Source organism: Metopolophium dirhodum, chromosome 7 (genome assembly GCF_019925205.1).
Source record: "Metopolophium dirhodum isolate CAU chromosome 7, ASM1992520v1, whole genome shotgun sequence".
NCBI classification, from domain to species: Eukaryota; Metazoa; Arthropoda; class Insecta; order Hemiptera; family Aphididae; genus Metopolophium; species Metopolophium dirhodum.
In genome coordinates this window covers 22,888,620-22,913,189 of record NC_083566.1, presented here as the reverse complement: position 1 = coordinate 22,913,189, position 24,570 = coordinate 22,888,620, and the positions used below count along the sequence as shown (strand labels likewise).

General features: G+C 27.2%; 1 protein-coding gene across 1 annotated transcript; it reads left to right on the top strand.

Moving 5' to 3' along the window:
- Positions 1-1,842: 1,842 nt before the first annotated feature.
- Positions 1,843-3,510, top strand: LOC132949124 (KRAB-A domain-containing protein 2-like). The gene is made up of 4 exons (XM_061019906.1): positions 1,843-1,940; positions 2,049-2,689; positions 2,798-2,953; positions 3,020-3,510. Exons 1-4 carry the CDS (start codon positions 1,843-1,845, stop codon positions 3,508-3,510), a joined length of 1,386 nt encoding a protein of 461 aa, XP_060875889.1.
- The last annotated feature ends 21,060 nt before the right edge of the window (positions 3,511-24,570 follow it).

The following is a 24,570-nucleotide window of genomic DNA, read 5'->3' as shown; positions in this document are numbered from 1 at the left end:
CAATAAATCAACATTTACCATGCTATAAACATCTCACGCAGCTTATATAATATTTATTTTGTATACGAAAATTAGGTTAGGTAACATTATAAACTTATATTATTTTTAGGTACCTCTATTTATTTATAATATTATGTTCATTGATATTTATAATTTGTGTTCATAATCAAAGTGCAATTGTTATATACCTATAACTTGCCATATTATTTTAAATATAAAAATAATAATAGGTATTTAATTGAAAAAGCCAACAAGAACATACGGGTTAGATGGACACCTGGCCATTGTAGAATAGATAGAAATTTTAAAGCTGACAAAGTAGCTCGTGAAACAGTTAAATAACCCTTTGACCGAAATACGCATCATTTACATCATTTATAGGAATGTCAGCACCTATTGTACCAACTATTTATGGGAATCCGAATGGAGGCGTACACCTAATAATAAACTTAGAAAAATAAAAAATACTACTGTATACTGGCCCGAACCTCATACATAAAATCGCAAAGTTGAAGTATAGTTGTCCCATGGACATCTTATGTTCAGAGAAGAACCTGCAGTAATGTGCCAAACCTGCGGAGAACCTCTCATAGACAAGCACCTCCTTGTCTACTGTCAAAACCATGTAGATATACCACAAAAAGCCTCTCAGCCTAATCCAAGACAATACAAACAATATCATCACATTTCTAAAACTTATTGATATGTACAACTTAGTCTAAAGAAACTATTGTATTATTTATATATAACTAATTTTTTTTTGTTGCAAGCTAACAACCTAGTAGTTGATGCTGTACCATGAATAAAAAAAAAATTTATATTCTTTTACGTCATAAAACATACTCATAGTTATTATTAAATTACAACTTACATTTTTTATAAGTGGGACTCAATATCCCAGCCACCTGTGTATTTTGTTGATTTAATCCTGAGTTGAAATTATGAATAGGTATTTGAGTATACTTTTCACTAGGCGTATAAACCATAATAAAACAGTATATCATGTTATATTCACACCATGTATTGCATACAACTAACGCTTTATAAATACGCACTTGAATTGGTATCTTTAATAGTTCTCAATATTAAATTATAGTCTATTATTTGTGTTATACCATTATATGGCCCATATCTAATAAATAATAATTTGAGCACCGTTACAAATGTTACAAGATATACCTATTCAGTAAACTGTTTATATAATATATATATATATATAATATGTTAAGGTGTATGACCGCAGTAGGCGAATGTTGACAGTCACCAGTGTAGGTTGACATATACCAAAAACCGTAGTGAATGTTGACGAAATTGTCTTAATGCGTTCATACACTGGTGATTGTTGACATTTACAGTCAATGTTTGATAAATGTTGACCACACTTGAAACACAATGTATGTAAAAGGTATTTTTGTATTATTTTGTAAAATTATTAAGATGTTATCGCCCAGCCACAATATGCATTGGAGACGTTTGGACGTTAGTAATGTTATCATATGAGACAATCCGATTGTCAATCGTTTGCTAGATAATATAATATAAATATACCCTCGCCAGTATCGACGCGTATTCTAAACCGAGCGCAACAGTTTAGTGTAATACAACGGGCCTTAGTGTAATATTTTATTAATATTATGTTCGAATTAAGACTAATAATGAATAAAAGTATAAAAGATATTTTTTATGAAAAGTTTAGTGCACTTTTATTAAAAAAAAAGGGAAGATAATTGTTTTTATTTAAGCACTGAAAAATATAATAAATATATAAGTGAAGTTATAAATGCTAAAGCAAAAAAAAATAAACAACGAAGTGATTACAGACGATTAAATTGATTTGACGTTATGGATATTATGGATAATCATAAACTAATCGTCCCGTTAAAAGCAGGTGAAACTAAAATTATTTACTATGTAAAGAACGAAGAACTATACGATATTATGTACGAAGCTCATATAAAAATTGGTCATGGAGGGCGAACCAGAATGATAAACGAATTGCAGAACAAATTCAAAAATATAACATATGAAGTTGTTATGTTATTTTTAAGTTTATGTGTTCAATGCCAAACCAAACAAAAAGTTCCGAAAAAAGGTATTGTAATCAAACCTATTATAAGTCGTGAACTTAATTCCCGGTGTCAAGTAGCCTTGGTAGATATGCAAACTTGCAAAGATGGTGAATTTAAATGTATATTAAATTATCAGGATCACCTAACCAAATTTATTCAATTAAGACCTCTAAAATCTAAAACTTCAGAAGAAGTTGCACATCACTTATTAAATATATTTCTTATTTTCTGTGCGCCAAATATTTTACATTCCGACAATGGACGAGAGTTCGTAAATAAAGTTATATCAGAGCTGTGTTCAATGTGGGATGGTGTGAAAATTGTGCATGGTAAACCACGCCACAACCAAACACAAGGATCCATCGAAAGGGCAAACCAAGATTTCCAAAATATACTGAGAGCTATGATGGAAGATAATAACACTACAAAATGGTCAGAAGCATTACAATTTGTCCAATTTGTGAAAAATACGACGTATCATCAAGGTATTAAGCAAACGCCATACGAAGCTATGTTTGGCACTAAAGCACAAAGGGGTCTTTTAACATCTTCTCTTCCACGAGAACAAATAGAAAAACTACCAACAGAAGAGGAGTTAGAACAAATACTTCAGTCTATAAGTAAGTATAAATTATAAAATAAAATAAAATATATTAATATGCAGTGACACCATGTATGCATAAAGTGTGATCGATATAATAGTAACTAAATAAGAATTTTTTTGACAGCCCCTCAAACTGACCCAGAAAATAAAGGAAGTGATGACAATGAAGTAGAGGAAGAGTCTAACGGTAAAAGCGACGATAATCTTGACAATCAAGCAAATAATGATGAAGATAAGCTCAGCGAAAAAAGTGATGACAAAAACCAAAATGAATTATTAAGTATGTAATTTAAAATTATAATACCTATTACAAAAATAATTCAAACAAATATTTTGTATTTAAAAGACATAAATGAAAGGAAGGAGAATACAATTAAGAATAGAGCTTTGGCACTAAATGGACTTCAAACTCAAGCAAGTGTAATGCTGCGATCGTCGAACCAAAAATTTCCGCCTGCTCAAGTAGGTGATACTGTTCGAGTGAGTGTTCCAGATATCGATCGAGGACGTATGGATTACCAAAATATCTTGGCTGTTGTGATGGACGTTGATAATGACTTCTACAAATTAGGAACAAAATATGGGATTATCAGTCAGCTGTACACTCGAAATCAATTTGCAGTGTGCAAAGAAAAATTGATATCTTTAAATGACGTTTTATCCGATAAGACAATGTCTTTGAGACAGGTATCGACAGCTGCTTCCAAAAGTGGTGGCCAAGGTTATGCAAGATGCAACTGTAAAAAAAAATGTAATACAAAAAAATGTAATTGTAAGAATGGGGGAATACTTTGTAACAGTAAATGCCACGATAGTTTACCGTGTTGTAATAAATAAAACTTAATAAAGCATATTATACTTATACTACCTAAACTTAACTTTTTAAATATAAAAAAATTAATTTGTTCAACTATATTTATTTGTGAATTTATTAGCTATCTATTTGATTATATATTATGTTGTCGTTGTCACACATGTCAACATTCACTAAATAACTATTGCGCATGTCAACAAATACTGGTAAATGTCCGCATTGTGAGATATTTGAAATAATTGATAACATTCACCAAAATTATTAGTGAATGTCGACATACACCGGTGACTGTCAACACTGAAACAAACTAAAATTCCCAGAACCGTAAACAGAAAAAAATATTCAAAATATTTAGTTCATTAAAGAATGATTATTCAAAGGGCACCAAGTTATCAATTTTCAAGTCAATACAAAATATTCAGGTTGAGTTACATTACAGAAAAAAAAAATTGAAGGAGGGTATTAGCGCCTGCAGGCGATTGCATTTTAGGAAACCAAAAAAAAATTTATCTGTATGATTACACATTACAAAGTACAAACTAAAATGTCCAGACTCTTCAACAAAAAAAACTATTTAAAATATTTAGTTCATTAAATATAAGGATTATTCAAGGATTATTCAATACGGTTATTGTCAATGTTTAAAATATTTGGCTAGAGGTTAAATCATAATAAAAAAATTGAAAGAGGGTGTTGGCGCCTGCAGGCAAATGCATTTTAGGAAACCAAAAAATAAATTTGGAAAAAATTTTACAGGAGAAAAATACATTTTAAAGTTCAAATTAAAATGCCCAGAATATTAAACAAAAAAAGCCATTTAAAATATTTAGTTCATTAAAGATAAGGATTATTCAAGGGTACCAGATTGTCAATGTTTAAAAAAATTGGCTAGTGGTTAAATCATAAAAAAAAAATTGAAGGAGAGTGTTGGCGCCCGCAGGCAAATGCATTTTAGGAAACCAAAAAATAAATTTGGAAAAAATTTTAAAGAAGAAAAATACATTTCAAAGTTCAAACTAAAATGCCCAGAATATTAAACAAAAAAACTATTTAAAATATTAAACGCATTTTAAGATGCAGATAAAAAATTTAAAAAAAAACATATGGCACCCGGTTGTTAATGTTTTAAAAAAAGATATATATAAAAGAATCAAAAAATGTTAAATATATAAAAAATTAAATTGAATGGGGAACGTGAGAAAACCGAGCCAGTCTCTTTTCAAATTGTATATTATGTACACAGGTACTCAGCGTACTCCCAGGTATAGCCGGGTAATCTTGAAAAATATTTATACAAAAAAATCTACTAGAGTTCAATGAAATGAAAAAAAAATTGTTTGAGAAATCTGGGTGAAATAACACTAAACAAAAGAATACGCTGGAAGCTAAATACTGCAATACATATTAACTACAATCCAAAAACTACCTGTTGTTTGCATTATAATAATGCGAACAGTTATTATGATCAGAGGTGTATCACGGTAATATATGTATTAGAAAATGTTAAAAAATGAATGTAAATTATAAATGATGCAAAGAAATTAAATGAGAAAAGGTCCTGCACGGACTCTACTATGTGATTGTAATTTATGAAGGACATAAATTGTTTAGTTAAAAATAATATTGTGTTTGGTGGGTCTACAGTCAATATTAAATTACAAACTATAAAGTCTAAATGCAAATAAAAACATAGTCAGATATCGGTTTTAGTCTTTGTAAATATGTGAGGAAAAAAATTAGATGTAGTACAATGTAAAAAATGTGGAAAGGAAACCCTGAGAATTCTTTGACAATAGGATATTAAAACACAAAACCATATATTAAATTAAAACTATTGATTTTATACATTTTCTATTTACAAAAACTCATAAGTATTGAAAACCTTATAAAACCCTAATAAAATAATATTTTGTTATATTTTAAAATACATTTTATAATTTGTTGTGGTAAAAAAATCATTATTTAATGTTGGCTGTATTTAAGTTTTTAATAACTATACTGGTACAACTCTTGCTGACAGTCTTTAAGACCGTGTTAAAAACTATGATAATTAGTTAACATCTAATTTCCTGCCCTATCCTAACCTAACCTAACCTAACCAATTTAATAATATTTAAATATTTTCTTTCATTGTTATGTTTACAATATCGATTACCTTGATAGTTAGGATAGTAGGAAAAGATCATCGCAAAGCTCACGTCAATACAAAATATTGAGGTTGAGTAACATAACAGAAAACAAAAATTGAAGGAGGGTATTGGCGCCTGCAGGCGATTGCATTTTAGGAAACCAAAAAAAAATTTTAAATTAATTTAACTGTATGATTACACATTACAAAATTCAAACTAAAATGTCCAGACTCTTCAACAAAAAAAACTATTTAAAATATTTAGTTCATTAAAGATAAGGATTATTCAAGGGTACCAGATTGTCAATGTTTAAAAAATTTGGCTGGAGGTTAAATCATAAAAAAAAAATTGAAGGAGGGTATTGGCGCCCGCAGGCAATTACATTTTAGAAAAGCAAAAAACAATTTTGAAAAAATTTAACTGTAGGAATACACATTAAAAAGTACAAATTAAAATGCCGAGCATCTTAAACAGAAAAAACTATTCAAAATATTTAGTTCATTAAAGAATGATTATTCATTGGGCACCAAGTTATCAATTTTCAAGTCAATACAAAATATTCGACTAGAGTTATATAACTAAAAAGAAAAAATTGAAGGAGGGTGTTGAAGCCTGGAGGCAAATGCATTTTAAAAAAGAAAAAAAAATTTAAATAAATTATATTGTGGGAATTCACTTTACAAACTTCAAACTAAAATTCCCAGAATCGTAAACAGAAAAAAATATTCAAAATATTTAGTTAATTAAAGAATGATTATTCAAAGGGCACCAAGTTATCAATTTCCAAGTCAATACAAAATATTCGACTAGAGTTATATTACTAAAAAAAAAAATTGAAGGAGGGTATTGGCGCCTGCAGGCGATTGCATTTTAGGAAACCAAAAAAAAATTTTGAATTAATTTAACTGTATGATTACACATTACAAAGTACAAACTAAAATGCCCAGACTCTTAAACAAAAAAAACTATTTAAAATATTTAGTTCATTAAAGATAAGGATTATTCAAGGGTACCAGATTGTCAATGTTTAAAAAATTTGGCTGGAGGTTAAATCATAAAAAAAAAAATTGAAGAAGGGTATTGGCGCCCGCAGGCAATTACATTTTAGGAAAGCAAAAAAAAAATTTTGAAAAAATTTAACTGTAGGAATACACATTAAAAAGTACAAATTAAAATGCCTAGCATCTTAAACAGAAAAAACTATTCAAAATATTTAGTTCATTAAAGAATGATTATTCATTGGGCACCAAGTTATCAATTTTCAAGTCAATACAAAATATTCGACTAGAGTTATATTACTAAAAAGAAAAAATTGAAGGAGGGTGTTGGAGCCTGGAGGCAAATGCATTTTAAAAAAGAAAAAAAAATTTAAATAAATTATATTGTGGGAATTCACTTTACAAACTTCAAACTAAAATTCCCAGAATCGTAAAAAGAAAAACTATTGCAAATATTTAGTTAATTAAAGAATGATTATTCAAAGGGCACCAAGTTATCAATTTTCAAGTCAATACAAAATATTCAGGTTGAGTTACATTACAGAAAAAAAAAATTGAAGGAGGGTATTGGCGCCTGCAGGCGATTGCATTTTACGAAACCAAAAAAAAATTTTGAATTAATTTAACTGTATGATTACACATTACAAAGTACAAACTAAAATGTCCAGACTCTTCAACAAAAAAAACTATTTAAAATATTTAGTTCATTAAAGATAAGGATTATTCAAGGGTACCAGATTGTCGATGTTTAAAAAATTTGGCTGGAGGTTAAATCATAAAAAAAAAATTGAAGGAGGGTATTGGCGCCCGCAGGCAATTACATTTTAGGAAAGCAAAAAAAAATTTTGAAAAAATTTAACTGTAGGAATACACATTAAAAAGTACAAATTAAAATGCCTAGCATCTTAAACAGAAAAAACTATTCAAAATATTTAGTTAATTAAAGAATGATTATTCATTGGGAACCGAGTTATCAATTTTCAAGTCAATACAAAATATTCGACTATAGTTATATTACTTAAAAGAAAAAATTGAAGGAGGGTGTTTGAGCCTGGAGGCAAATGCATTTTAAAAAAGAAAAAAAAATTTAAATAAATTATATTGTGGGAATTCACATAACAAACTTCAAACTAAAATTCCCAAAATCGTAAACAGAAAAAAATATTCAAAATATTTAGTTAGAAACCAAAAAAAAATTTTGAATTAATTTAACTGTATAATTACACATTACAAAGTACAAACTAAAATGCCCGGACTCTTAAACAAAAAAAACTATTTAAAATATTTAGTTCATTTAAGATAAGGATTATTCAAGGGTACCAGATTGTCAATGTTTAAAAAATTTGGCTGGAGGTTAAATCATAAAAAAAAAATTGAAGGAGGGTATTGGCACCCGCAGGCAATTACATTTTAGAAAAGCAAAAAAAAATTTTGAAAAAATTTAAGTGTAGGAATACACATTAAAAAGTACAAATTAAAATGCCGAGCATCTTAAACAGAAAAAAACATTTCAAAATATTTAGTTCATTAAAGAATGATTATTCATTGGGCACCAAGTTATCAATTTTCAAGTCAATACAAAATATTCGACTAGAGTTATATAAATAAAAAGAAAAAATTGAAGGAGGGTGTTGGAGCCTGGAGGCAAATGCATTTTAAAAAAGAAAAAAAAATTTAAATAAATTATATTGTGGGAATTCACTTTACAAACTTCAAACTAAAATTCCCAGAATCGTAAACAGAAAAAAATATTCAAAATATTTAGTTAATTAAAGAATGATTATTCAAAGGGCACCAAGTTATCAATTTCCAAGTCAATACAAAATATTCGACTAGAGTTATATTACTAAAAAAAAAAATTGAAGGAGGGTATTGGCGCCTGCAGGCGATTGCATTTTAGGAAACCAAAAAAAAATTTTGAATTAATTTAACTGTATGATTACACATTACAAAGTACAAACTAAAATGCCCAGACTCTTAAACAAAAAAAACTATTTAAAATATTTAGTTCATTAAAGATAAGGATTATTCAAGGGTACCAGATTGTCAATGTTTAAAAAATTTGGCTGGAGGTTAAATCATAAAAAAAAAAATTGAAGAAGGGTATTGGCGCCCGCAGGCAATTACATTTTAGGAAAGCAAAAAAAAATTTTGAAAAAATTTAACTGTAGGAATACACATTAAAAAGTACAAATTAAAATGCCTAGCATCTTAAACAGAAAAAACTATTCAAAATATTTAGTTCATTAAAGAATGATTATTCATTGGGCACCAAGTTATCAATTTTCAAGTCAATACAAAATATTCGACTAGAGTTATATTACTAAAAAGAAAAAATTGAAGGAGGGTGTTTGAGCCTGGAGGCAAATGCATTTTAAAAAAGAAAAAAAAATTTAAATAAATTATATTGTGGGAATTCACATAACAAACTTCAAACTAAAATTCCCAAAATCGTAAACAGAAAAAAATATTCAAAATATTTAGTTAGAAACCAAAAAAAAATTTTGAATTAATTTAACTGTATAATTACACATTACAAAGTACAAACTAAAATGCCCGGACTCTTAAACAAAAAAAACTATTTAAAATATTTAGTTCATTTAAGATAAGGATTATTCAAGGGTACCAGATTGTCAATGTTTAAAAAATTTGGCTGGAGGTTAAATCATAAAAAAAAAATTGAAGGAGGGTATTGGCACCCGCAGGCAATTACATTTTAGAAAAGCAAAAAAAAAATTTTGAAAAAATTTAAGTGTAGGAATACACATTAAAAAGTACAAATTAAAATGCCTAGCATCTTAAACAGAAAAAACTATTCAAAATATTTAGTTCATTAAAGAATGATTATTCATTGGGCACCAAGTTATCAATTTTCAAGTCAATACAAAATATTCGACTAGAGTTATATTACTAAAAAGAAAAAATTGAAGGAGGGTGTTGGAGCCTGGAGGCAAATGCATTTTAAAAAAGGAAAAAAAATTTAAATAAATTATATTGTGGGAATTCACTTTACAAACTTCAAACTAAAATTCCCAGAATCGTAAACAGAAAAAAATATTCAAAATATTTAGTTAATTAAAGAATGATTATTCAAAGGGCACCAAGTTATCAATTTCCAAGTCAATACAAAATATTTGACTAGAGTTATATTACTAAAAAAAAAAATTGAAGGAGGGTATTGGCGCCTGCAGGCGATTGCATTTTAGGAAACCAAAAAAAAATTTTGAATTAATTTAACTGTATGATTACACATTACAAAGTACAAACTAAAATGTCCAGACTCTTCAACAAAAAAAACTATTTAAAATATTTAGTTCATTAAAGATAAGGATTATTCAAGGGTACCAGATTGTCAATGTTTAAAAAATTTGGCTGGAGGTTAAATCATAAAAAAAAAATTGAAGGAGGGTATTGGCGCCCGCAGGCAATTACATTTTAGGAAAGCAAAAAAAAATTTTGAAAAAATTTAACTGTAGGAATACACATTAAAAAGTACAAATTAAAATGCCTAGCATCTTAAACAGAAAAAACTATTCAAAATATTTAGTTAATTAAAGAATGATTATTCATTGGGAACCGAGTTATCAATTTTCAAGTCAATACAAAATATTCGACTATAGTTATATTACTTAAAAGAAAAAATTGAAGGAGGGTGTTTGAGCCTGGAGGCAAATGCATTTTAAAAAAGAAAAAAAAATTTAAATAAATTATATTGTGGGAATTCACATAACAAACTTCAAACTAAAATTCCCAAAATCGTAAACAGAAAAAAATATTCAAAATACTTAGTTAGAAACCAAAAAAAAATTTTGAATTAATTTAACTGTATAATTACACATTACAAAGTACAAACTAAAATGCCCGGACTCTTAAACAAAAAAAACTATTTAAAATATTTAGTTCATTTAAGATAAGGATTATTCAAGGGTACCAGATTGTCAATGTTTAAAAAATTTGGCTGGAGGTTAAATCATAAAAAAAAAATTGAAGGAGGGTATTGGCACCCGCAGGCAATTACATTTTAGAAAAGCAAAAAAAAATTTTGAAAAAATTTAAGTGTAGGAATACACATTAAAAAGTACAAATTAAAATTCCGACCATCTTAAACAGAAAAAAACTATTCAAAATATTTAGTTCATTAAAGAATGATTATTCAAAGGGCACCAAGTTATCAATTTTCAAGTCAATACAAAATATTCAGGTTGAGTAACATAACAGAAAAAAAAAATTGAAGGAGGGTATTGGCGCCTGCAGGCGATTGCATTTTAGGAAACCAAAAAAAAATTTTGAATTAATTTAACTGTATGATTACACATTACAAAGTACAAACTAAAATGTCCAGACTCTTCAACAAAAAAAAACTATTTAAAATATTTAGTTCATTAAAGATAAGGATTATTCAAGGGTACCAGATTGTCAATGTTTAAAAAATTTGGCTGGAGGTTAAATCATAAAAAAAAAATTAAAGGAGGGTATTGGCGCCCGCAGGCAATTACATTTTAGGAAAGCAAAAAAAAATTTTGAAAAAATTTAACTGTAGGAATACACATTAAAAAGTACAAATTAAAATGCCGAGCATCTTAAACAGAAAAAAACTATTCAAAATATTTAGTTCATTAAAGAATGATTATTCATTGGGCACCAAGTTATCAATTTTCAAGTCAATACAAAATATTCGACTAGAGTTATATAACTAAAAAGAAAAAATTGAAGGAGGGTGTTGGAGCCTGGAGGCAAATGCATTTTAAAAAAGAAAAAAAAATTTAAATAAATTATATTGTGGGAATTCACTTTACAAACTTCAAACTAAAATTCCCAGAATCGTAAACAGAAAAAAATATTCAAAATATTTAGTTAATTAAAGAATGATTATTCAAAGGGCACCAAGTTATCAATTTCCAAGTCAATACAAAATATTCGACTATAGTTATATTACTAAAAAAAAAAATTGAAGGAGGGTATTGGCGCCTGCAGGCGATTGCATTTTAGGAAACCAAAAAAAAATTTTGAATTAATTTAACTGTAGGAATACACATTAAAAAGTACAAATTAAAATGCCTAGCATCTTAAACAGAAAAAAATATTCAAAATATTTAGTTCATTAAAGAATGATTATTCAAAGGGCACCAAGTTATCAATTTTCAAGTCAATACAAAATATTCAGGTTGAGTTACATTACAGAAAAAAAAAATTGAAGGTGGGTATTGGCGCCTGCAGGCGATTTTCATTTTAGGAATCCAAAAAAAAATTTTAAATTAATTTAACTGTATGATAACACATTACAAAATTCAAACTAAAATGTCCAGACTCTTCAACAAAAAAAACTATTTAAAATATTTAGTTCATTAAAGATAAAGATTATTCAAGGGTACCAGATTGTCAATAATTAAAAAATTTGGCTGGAGGTTAAATCATAAAAAAAAAAATTGAAGGAGGGTATTGGCGCCAGCAGGCAATTACATTTTAGGAAAGCAAAAAAAAATTTTGAAAAAATTTCGTTCATTAAAGAATGATTATTCATTGGGCACCAAGTTATCAATTTTCAAGTCAATACAAAATATTCGCCTTGAGTTATATTACTAAAAAGAAAAAATTGAAGGAGGGTATTGAAGACTGGAGGCAAATGCATTTTAAAAAAGAAAAAAAAATTTAAATAAATTATATTGTGGGAATTCACATTACAAACTTCAAACTAAAATTCCCAGAATCGTAAACAGAAAAAAATATTCAAAATATTTAGTTAATTAAAGAATGATTATTCAAAGGGCACCAAGTTATCAATTTCCAAGTCAATACAAAATATTCGACTAGAGTTATATTACTAAAAAAAAAAATTGAAGGAGGGTATTGGCGCCTGCAGGCGATTGCATTTTAGGAAACCAAAAAAAAATTTTGAATTAATTTAACTGTATGATTACACATTACAAAGTACAAACTAAAATGCCCAGACTCTTAAACAAAAAAAACTATTTAAAATATTTAGTTCATTAAAGATAAGGATTATTCAAGGGTACCAGATTGTCAATGTTTAAAAAATTTGGCTGGAGGTTAAATCATAAAAAAAAAAATTGAAGAAGGGTATTGGCGCCCGCAGGCAATTACATTTTAGGAAAGCAAAAAAAAATTTTGAAAAAATTTAACTGTAGGAATACACATTAAAAAGTACAAATTAAAATGCCTAGCATCTTAAACAGAAAAAACTATTCAAAATATTTAGTTCATTAAAGAATGATTATTCATTGGGCACCAAGTTATCAATTTTCAAGTCAATACAAAATATTCGACTAGAGTTATATTACTAAAAAGAAAAAATTGAAGGAGGGTGTTTTAGCCTGGAGGCAAATGCATTTTAAAAAAGAAAAAAAAATTTAAATAAATTATATTGTGGGAATTCACATAACAAACTTCAAACTAAAATTCCCAAAATCGTAAACAGAAAAAAATATTCAAAATATTTAGTTAGAAACCAAAAAAAAATTTTGAATTAATTTAACTGTATAATTACACATTACAAAGTACAAACTAAAATGCCCGGACTCTTAAACAAAAAAAACTATTTAAAATATTTAGTTCATTTAAGATAAGGATTATTCAAGGGTACCAGATTGTCAATGTTTAAAAAATTTGGCTGGAGGTTAAATCATAAAAAAAAAATTGAAGGAGGGTATTGGCACCCGCAGGCAATTACATTTTAGAAAAGCAAAAAAAAAATTTTGAAAAAATTTAAGTGTAGGAATACACATTAAAAAGTACAAATTAAAATGCCTAGCATCTTAAACAGAAAAAACTATTCAAAATATTTAGTTCATTAAAGAATGATTATTCATTGGGCACCAAGTTATCAATTTTCAAGTCAATACAAAATATTCGACTAGAGTTATATTACTAAAAAGAAAAAATTGAAGGAGGGTGTTGGAGCCTGGAGGCAAATGCATTTTAAAAAAGAAAAAAAAATTTAAATAAATTATATTGTGGGAATTCACTTTACAAACTTCAAACTAAAATTCCCAGAATCGTAAACAGAAAAAAATATTCAAAATATTTAGTTAATTAAAGAATGATTATTCAAAGGGCACCAAGTTATCAATTTCCAAGTCAATACAAAATATTTGACTAGAGTTATATTACTAAAAAAAAAAATTGAAGGAGGGTATTGGCGCCTGCAGGCGATTGCATTTTAGGAAACCAAAAAAAAATTTTGAATTAATTTAACTGTATGATTACACATTACAAAGTACAAACTAAAATGTCCAGACTCTTCAACAAAAAAAACTATTTAAAATATTTAGTTCATTAAAGATAAGGATTATTCAAGGGTACCAGATTGTCAATGTTTAAAAAATTTGGCTGGAGGTTAAATCATAAAAAAAAAATTGAAGGAGGGTATTGGCGCCCGCAGGCAATTACATTTTAGGAAAGCAAAAAAAAATTTTGAAAAAATTTAACTGTAGGAATACACATTAAAAAGTACAAATTAAAATGCCTAGCATCTTAAACAGAAAAAACTATTCAAAATATTTAGTTAATTAAAGAATGATTATTCATTGGGAACCGAGTTATCAATTTTCAAGTCAATACAAAATATTCGACTATAGTTATATTACTTAAAAGAAAAAATTGAAGGAGGGTGTTTGAGCCTGGAGGCAAATGCATTTTAAAAAAGAAAAAAAAATTTAAATAAATTATATTGTGGGAATTCACATAACAAACTTCAAACTAAAATTCCCAAAATCGTAAACAGAAAAAAATATTCAAAATACTTAGTTAGAAACCAAAAAAAAATTTTGAATTAATTTAACTGTATAATTACACATTACAAAGTACAAACTAAAATGCCCGGACTCTTAAACAAAAAAAACTATTTAAAATATTTAGTTCATTTAAGATAAGGATTATTCAAGGGTACCAGATTGTCAATGTTTAAAAAATTTGGCTGGAGGTTAAATCATAAAAAAAAAATTGAAGGAGGGTATTGGCACCCGCAGGCAATTACATTTTAGAAAAGCAAAAAAAAATTTTGAAAAAATTTAAGTGTAGGAATACACATTAAAAAGTACAAATTAAAATTCCGACCATCTTAAACAGAAAAAAACTATTCAAAATATTTAGTTCATTAAAGAATGATTATTCAAAGGGCACCAAGTTATCAATTTTCAAGTCAATACAAAATATTCAGGTTGAGTAACATAACAGAAAAAAAAAATTGAAGGAGGGTATTGGCGCCTGCAGGCGATTGCATTTTAGGAAACCAAAAAAAAATTTTGAATTAATTTAACTGTATGATTACACATTACAAAGTACAAACTAAAATGTCCAGACTCTTCAACAAAAAAAACTATTTAAAATATTTAGTTCATTAAAGATAAGGATTATTCAAGGGTACCAGATTGTCAATGTTTAAAAAATTTGGCTGGAGGTTAAATCATAAAAAAAAAATTAAAGGAGGGTATTGGCGCCCGCAGGCAATTACATTTTAGGAAAGCAAAAAAAAATTTTGAAAAAATTTAACTGTAGGAATACACATTAAAAAGTACAAATTAAAATGCCGAGCATCTTAAACAGAAAAAAACTATTCAAAATATTTAGTTCATTAAAGAATGATTATTCATTGGGCACCAAGTTATCAATTTTCAAGTCAATACAAAATATTCGACTAGAGTTATATAACTAAAAAGAAAAAATTGAAGGAGGGTGTTGGAGCCTGGAGGCAAATGCATTTTAAAAAAGAAAAAAAAATTTAAATAAATTATATTGTGGGAATTCACTTTACAAACTTCAAACTAAAATTCCCAGAATCGTAAACAGAAAAAAATATTCAAAATATTTAGTTAATTAAAGAATGATTATTCAAAGGGCACCAAGTTATCAATTTCCAAGTCAATACAAAATATTCGACTATAGTTATATTACTAAAAAAAAAAATTGAAGGAGGGTATTGGCGCCTGCAGGCGATTGCATTTTAGGAAACCAAAAAAAAATTTTGAATTAATTTAACTGTAGGAATACACATTAAAAAGTACAAATTAAAATGCCTAGCATCTTAAACAGAAAAAAATATTCAAAATATTTAGTTCATTAAAGAATGATTATTCAAAGGGCACCAAGTTATCAATTTTCAAGTCAATACAAAATATTCAGGTTGAGTTACATTACAGAAAAAAAAAATTGAAGGTGGGTATTGGCGCCTGCAGGCGATTTTCATTTTAGGAATCCAAAAAAAAATTTTAAATTAATTTAACTGTATGATAACACATTACAAAATTCAAACTAAAATGTCCAGACTCTTCAACAAAAAAAACTATTTAAAATATTTAGTTCATTAAAGATAAAGATTATTCAAGGGTACCAGATTGTCAATAATTAAAAAATTTGGCTGGAGGTTAAATCATAAAAAAAAAAATTGAAGGAGGGTATTGGCGCCAGCAGGCAATTACATTTTAGGAAAGCAAAAAAAAATTTTGAAAAAATTTCGTTCATTAAAGAATGATTATTCATTGGGCACCAAGTTATCAATTTTCAAGTCAATACAAAATATTCGCCTTGAGTTATATTACTAAAAAGAAAAAATTGAAGGAGGGTATTGAAGACTGGAGGCAAATGCATTTTAAAAAAGAAAAAAAAATTTAAATAAATTATATTGTGGGAATTCACATTACAAACTTCAAACTAAAATTCCCAGAATCGTAAAAAGAAAAACTATTCAAAATATTTAGTTAATTAAAGAATGATTATTCATTGGGCACCAAGTTATCAATTTCCATGTTAATACAAAATATTCGACTATAGTTATATTACTAAAAAGAAAAAATTGAAGGAGGGTGTTGGAGCCTGGAGGCAAATGAATTTTAAAAAAGAAAAAAAAATTTAAATAAATTATATTGTGGGAATTCACATTACAACCGTCAAACTAAAATTCCCAGAATCTTAAACAGAAAAAAACTATTCAAAATATTTAGTTCATTAAAGAATGATTATTCAAACGGCACCAAGTTATCAATTTTCAAGTCAGTACAAAATATTCAGTTTGAGTTACATTACAGAAAAAAAAATTGAAGGAGGGTATTGGCGCCTGCAGGCGATTTTCATTTTAGGAAACCAAAAAAAAATTTTAAATTAATTTAACTGTATGATTACACATTACAAAGTACAAACTAAAATGTCCAGACTCTTCAACAAAAAAAAACTATTTAAAATATTTAGTTCATTAAAGATAAGGATTATTCAAGGGTACCAGATTGTCAATGTTTAAAAAATTTGGCTGGAGGTTAAATCATAAAAAAAAAATTGAAGGAGGGTATTGGCGCCCGCAGGCAATTACATTTTAGAAAAGCAAAAAAAAATTTTGAAAAAATTTAACTGTAGGAATACACAATAAAAAGTACAAATTAAAATGCCGAGCGTCTTAAACAGAAAAAAACTATTCAAAATATTTAGTTCATTAAAGAATGATTATTCATTGGGCACCAAGTTATCAATTTTCAAGTCAATACAAAATAGTCGACTACAGTTATATAACTAAAAAGAAAAAATTGAAGGAGGGTGTTGGAGCCTGGAGGCGAATGCATTTTAAAAAAGAAAAAAAAAATTAAATAAATTATATTGTGGGAATTCACTTTACAAATTTCAAACTAAAATTCCCAGAATCGTAAAAAGAAAAACTATTCAAAATATTTAGTTAATTAAAGAATGATTATTCATTGGGCACCAAGTTATCAATTTCCATGTCAATACAAAATATTCAGGTTGAGTTACATTACAGAAAAAAAAAATTGAAGGAGGGTGTTGGAGCCTGGAGGCAAATGCATTTTAAAAAAGAAAAAAAAATTTAAATAAATTATATTGTGGGAATTCACTTTACAAACTTCAAACTAAAATTCCGACCATCTTAAACAGAAAAAAACTATTCAAAATATTTAGTTAATTAAAGAATGATTATTCAAAGGGCACCAAGTTATCAATTTCCAAGTCAATACAAAATACTCGACTAGAGTTATATTACTAAAAAAAAAAATTGAAGGAGGGTATTGGCGCCTGCAGGCGATTGCATTTTAGGAAACCAAAAAAAAATTTTGAATTAATTTAACTGTATGATTACACATTACAAAGTACAAACTAAAATGCCCAGACTCTTAAACAAAAAAAACTATTTAAAATATTTAGTTCATTAAAGATAAGGATTATTCAAGGGTACCAGATTGTCAATGTTTAAAAAATTTGGCTGGAGGTTAAATCATAAAAAAAAAAATTGAAGAAGGGTATTGGCGCCCGCAGGCAATTACATTATAGGAAAGCAAAAAAAAATTTTGAAAAAATTTAACTGTAGGAATACACATTAAAAAGTACAAATTAAAATGCCTAGCATCTTAAACAGAAAAAACTATTCAAAATATTTAGTTCATTAAAGAATGATTATTCATTGGGCACCAAGTTATCAATTTTCAAGTCAATACAAAATATTCGACTAGAGTTATATTACTAAAAAGAAAAAATTGAAGGAGGGTGTTGGAGCCTGGAGGCAAATGCATTTAAAAAAGAAAAAAAAATTTAAATAAATTATATTGTGGGAATTCACTTTACAAACTTCAAACTAAAATTCCCAGAATCGTAAAAAGAAAAACTATTGCAAATATTTAGTTAATTAAAGAATGATTATTCAAAGGGCACCAAGTTATCAATTTTAAAGTCAATACAAAATATTCAGGTTGAGTTACATTACAGAAAAAAAAAATTGAAGGAGGGTATTGGCGCCTGCAGGCGATTGCATTTTAGGAAACCAAAAAAAAATTTTGAATTAATTTAACTGTATGATTACACATTACAAAGTACAAACTAAAATGTCCAGACTCTTCAACAAAAAAAACTATTTAAAATATTTAGTTCATTAAAGAATGATTATTCAAAGGGCACCAAGTTATCAATTTTCAAGTCAGTACAAAATATTCAGTTTGAGTTACATTACAGAAAAAAAAAATTGAAGGAGGGTATTGGCGCCCGCAGGCAATTACATTTTAGGAAAGCAAAAAAAAATTTTGAAAAAATTTAACTGTAGGAATACACATTAAAAAGTACAAATTAAAATGCCTAGCATCTTAAACAGAAAAAACTATTCAAAATATTTAGTTAATTAAAGAATGATTATTCATTGGGAACCGAGTTATCAATTTTCAAGTCAATACAAAATATTCGACTATAGTTATATTACTTAAAAGAAAAAATTGAAGGAGGGTGTTGGAGCCTGGAGGCAAATGCATTTTAAAAAAGAAAAAAAAATTTAAATAAATTATATTGTGGGAATTCACATTACAAACTTCAAACTAAAATTCCCAAAATCGTAAACAGAAAAAAATATTCAAAATATTTAGTTCATTAAAGATAAGGATTATTCAAGGGTACCAGATTGTCAATGTTTAAAAAATTTGGCTGGAGGTTAAATCATAAAAAAAAAAAATTGAAGGAGGGTATTGGCGCCCTCAGGCAATTACATTTTAGGAAAGCAAAAAAAAATTTTGAAAAAATTTAACCGTAGGAATACACATTAAAAAGTACAAATTAAAATGCCTAGCATCTTAAACAGAAAAAACTATTCAAAATATTTAGTTAGAAACCAAAAAAAAATTTTGAATTAATTTAACTGTATGATTACACATTACAAAGTACAAACTAAAATGTCCAGACTCTTCAACAAAAAAAACTATTTAAAATATTTAGTTCATTAAAGATAAGGATTATTCAAGGGTACCAGATTGTCAATGTTTAAAAAATTTGGCTGGAGGTTAAATCATAAAAAAAAAAAATTGAAGGAGGGTATTGGCGCCCGCAGGCAATTACATTTTAGGAAAGCAAAAAAAAATTTTGAAAAAATTTAACTGTAGGAATACACATTAAAAAGTACAAATTAAAATGCCGAGCATCTTAAACAGAAAAAAACATTTCAAAATATTTAGTTCATTAAAGAATGATTATTCATTGGGCACCAAGTTATCAATTTTCAAGTCAATACAAAATATTCGACTAGAGTTATATTACTAAAAAGAAAAAATTGAAGGAGGGTGTTGGAGCCTGGAGGCAAATGCATTTTAAAAAAGAAAAAAAAATTTAAATAAATTATATTGTGGGAATTCACTTTACAAACTTCAAACTAAAATTCCCAGAATCGTAAACAGAAAAAAATATTCAAAATATTTAGTTAATTAAAGAATGATTATTCAAAGGGCACCAAGTTATCAATTTCCAAGTCAATACAAAATATTTGACTAGAGTTATATTACTAAAAAAAAAAATTGAAGGAGGGTATTGGCGCCTGCAGGCGATTGCATTTTAGGAAACCAAAAAAAAATTTTGAATTAATTTAACTGTATGATTACACATTACAAAGTACAAACTAAAATGTCCAGACTCTTCAACAAAAAAAAACTATTTAAAATATTTAGTTCATTAAAGATAAGGATTATTCAAGGGTACCAGATTGTCAATGTTTAAAAAATTTGGCTGGAGGTTAAATCATAAAAAAAAAAATTGAAGAAGGGTATTGGCGCCCGCAGGCAATTACATTTTAGGAAAGCAAAAAAAAATTTTGAAAAAATTTAACTGTAGGAATACACATTAAAAAGTACAAATTAAAATGCCTAGCATCTTAAACAGAAAAAACTATTCAAAATATTTAGTTAATTAAAGAATGATTATTCATTGGGAACCGAGTTATCAATTTTCAAGTCAATACAAAATATTCGACTATAGTTATATTACTTAAAAGAAAAAATTGAAGGAGGGTGTTGGAGCCTGGAGGCAAATGCATTTTAAAAAAGAAAATAAAATTTAAATAAATTATATTGTGGGAATTCACATAACAAACTTCAAACTAAAATTCCCAAAATCGTAAACAGAAAAAAATATTCAAAATATTTAGTTAGAAACCAAAAAAAAATTTTGAATTAATTTAACTGTATAATTACACATTACAAAGTACAAACTAAAATGCCCGGACTCTTAAACAAAAAAAACTATTTAAAATATTTAGTTCATTTAAGATAAGGATTATTCAAGGGTACCAGATTGTCAATGTTTAAAAAATTTGGCTGGAGGTTAAATCATAAAAAAAAAATTGAAGGAGGGTATTGGCACCCGCAGGCAATTACATTTTAGAAAAGCAAAAAAAAATTTTGAAAAAATTTAAGTGTAGGAATACACATTAAAAAGTACAAATTAAAATTCCGACCATCTTAAACAGAAAAAAACTATTCAAAATATTTAGTTCATTAAAGAATGATTATTCAAAGGGCACCAAGTTATCAATTTTCAAGTCAATACAAAATATTCAGGTTGAGTAACATAACAGAAAAAAAAAATTGAAGGAGGGTATTGGCGCCTGCAGGCGATTGCATTTTAGGAAACCAAAAAAAAATTTTGAATTAATTTAACTGTATGATTACACATTACAAAGTACAAACTAAAATGTCCAGACTCTTCAACAAAAAAAACTATTTAAAATATTTAGTTCATTAAAGATAAGGATTATTCAAGGGTACCAGATTGTCAATGTTTAAAAAATTTGGCTGGAGGTTAAATCATAAAAAAAAAATTAAAGGAGGGTATTGGCGCCCGCAGGCAATTACATTTTAGGAAAGCAAAAAAAAATTTTGAAAAAATTTAACTGTAGGAATACACATTAAAAAGTACAAATTAAAATGCCGAGCATCTTAAACAGAAAAAAACTATTCAAAATATTTAGTTCATTAAAGAATGATTATTCATTGGGCACCAAGTTATCAATTTTCAAGTCAATACAAAATATTCGACTAGAGTTATATAACTAAAAAGAAAAAATTGAAGGAGGGTGTTGGAGCCTGGAGGCAAATGCATTTTAAAAAAGAAAAAAAAATTTAAATAAATTATATTGTGGGAATTCACTTTACAAACTTCAAACTAAAATTCCCAGAATCGTAAACAGAAAAAAATATTCAAAATATTTAGTTAATTAAAGAATGATTATTCAAAGGGCACCAAGTTATCAATTTCCAAGTCAATACAAAATATTCGACTATAGTTATATTACTAAAAAAAAAAATTGAAGGAGGGTATTGGCGCCTGCAGGCGATTGCATTTTAGGAAACCAAAAAAAAATTTTGAATTAATTTAACTGTAGGAATACACATTAAAAAGTACAAATTAAAATGCCTAGCATCTTAAACAGAAAAAAATATTCAAAATATTTAGTTCATTAAAGAATGATTATTCAAAGGGCACCAAGTTATCAATTTTCAAGTCAATACAAAATATTCAGGTTGAGTTACATTACAGAAAAAAAAAATTGAAGGTGGGTATTGGCGCCTGCAGGCGATTTTCATTTTAGGAATCCAAAAAAAAATTTTAAATTAATTTAACTGTATGATAACACATTACAAAATTCAAACTAAAATGTCCAGACTCTTCAACAAAAAAAACTATTTAAAATATTTAGTTCATTAAAGATAAAGATTATTCAAGGGTACCAGATTGTCAATAATTAAAAAATTTGGCTGGAGGTTAAATCATAAAAAAAAAAATTGAAGGAGGGTATTGGCGCCAGCAGGCAATTACATTTTAGGAAAGCAAAAAAAAATTTTGAAAAAATTTCGTTCATTAAAGAATGATTATTCATTGGGCACCAAGTTATCAATTTTCAAGTCAATACAAAATATTCGCCTTGAGTTATATTACTAAAAAGAAAAAATTGAAGGAGGGTATTGAAGACTGGAGGCAAATGCATTTTAAAAAAGAAAAAAAAATTTAAATAAATTATATTGTGGGAATTCACATTACAAACTTCAAACTAAAATTCCCAGAATCGTAAACAGAAAAAAATATTCAAAATATTTAGTTAATTAAAGAATGATTATTCAAAGGGCACCAAGTTATCAATTTCCAAGTCAATACAAAATATTCGACTAGAGTTATATTACTAAAAAAAAAAATTGAAGGAGGGTATTGGCGCCTGCAGGCGATTTTCATTTTAGGAAACCAAAAAAAAATTTTAAATTAATTTAACTGTATGATTACACATTACAAAGTACAAACTAAAATGTCCAGACTCTTCAACAAAAAAAAACTATTTAAAATATTTAGTTCATTAAAGATAAGGATTATTCAAGGGTACCAGATTGTCAATGTTTAAAAAATTTGGCTGGAGGTTAAATCATAAAAAAAAAATTGAAGGAGGGTATTGGCGCCCGCAGGCAATTACATTTTAGAAAAGCAAAAAAAAATTTTGAAAAAATTTAACTGTAGGAATACACAATAAAAAGTACAAATTAAAATGCCGAGCGCTTAAACAGAAAAAAACTATTCAAAATATTTAGTTCATTAAAGAATGATTATTCATTGGGCACCAAGTTATCAATTTTCAAGTCAATACAAAATAGTCGACTACAGTTATATAACTAAAAAGAAAAAATTGAAGGAGGGTGTTGGAGCCTGGAGGCGAATGCATTTTAAAAAAGAAAAAAAAAATTAAATAAATTATATTGTGGGAATTCACTTTACAAATTTCAAACTAAAATTCCCAGAATCGTAAAAAGAAAAACTATTCAAAATATTTAGTTAATTAAAGAATGATTATTCAAAGGGCACCAAGTTATCAATTTCCAAGTCAATACAAAATATTCGACTAGAGTTATATTACTAAAAAAAAAAATTGAAGGAGGGTATTGGCGCCTGCAGGCGATTGCATTTTAGGAAACCAAAAAAAAATTTTGAATTAATTTAACTGTATGATTACACATTACAAAGTACAAACTAAAATGCCCAGACTCTTAAACAAAAAAAACTATTTAAAATATTTAGTTCATTAAAGATAAGGATTATTCAAGGGTACCAGATTGTCAATGTTTAAAAAATTTGGCTGGAGGTTAAATCATAAAAAAAAAATTGAAGGAGGGTATTGGCACCCGCAGGCAATTACATTTTAGAAAAGCAAAAAAAAAATTTTGAAAAAATTTAAGTGTAGGAATACACATTAAAAAGTACAAATTAAAATGCCTAGCATCTTAAACAGAAAAAACTATTCAAAATATTTAGTTCATTAAAGAATGATTATTCATTGGGCACCAAGTTATCAATTTTCAAGTCAATACAAAATATTCGACTAGAGTTATATTACTAAAAAGAAAAAATTGAAGGAGGGTGTTGGAGCCTGGAGGCAAATGCATTTAAAAAAGAAAAAAAAATTTAAATAAATTATATTGTGGGAATTCACTTTACAAACTTCAAACTAAAATTCCCAGAATCGTAAAAAGAAAAACTATTGCAAATATTTAGTTAATTAAAGAATGATTATTCAAAGGGCACCAAGTTATCAATTTTCAAGTCAATACAAAATATTCAGGTTGAGTTACATTACAGAAAAAAAAAATTGAAGGAGGGTATTGGCGCCTGCAGGCGATTGCATTTTAGGAAACCAAAAAAAAATTTTGAATTAATTTAACTGTATGATTACACATTACAAAGTACAAACTAAAATGTCCAGACTCTTCAACAAAAAAAACTATTTAAAATATTTAGTTCATTAAAGAATGATTATTCAAAGGGCACCAAGTTATCAATTTTCAAGTCAGTACAAAATATTCAGTTTGAGTTACATTACAGAAAAAAAAAATTGAAGGAGGGTATTGGCGCCCGCAGGCAATTACATTTTAGGAAAGCAAAAAAAAATTTTGAAAAAATTTAACTGTAGGAATACACATTAAAAAGTACAAATTAAAATGCCTAGCATCTTAAACAGAAAAAACTATTCAAAATATTTAGTTAATTAAAGAATGATTATTCATTGGGAACCGAGTTATCAATTTTCAAGTCAATACAAAATATTCGACTATAGTTATATTACTTAAAAGAAAAAATTGAAGGAGGGTGTTGGAGCCTGGAGGCAAATGCATTTTAAAAAAGAAAAAAAAATTTAAATAAATTATATTGTGGGAATTCA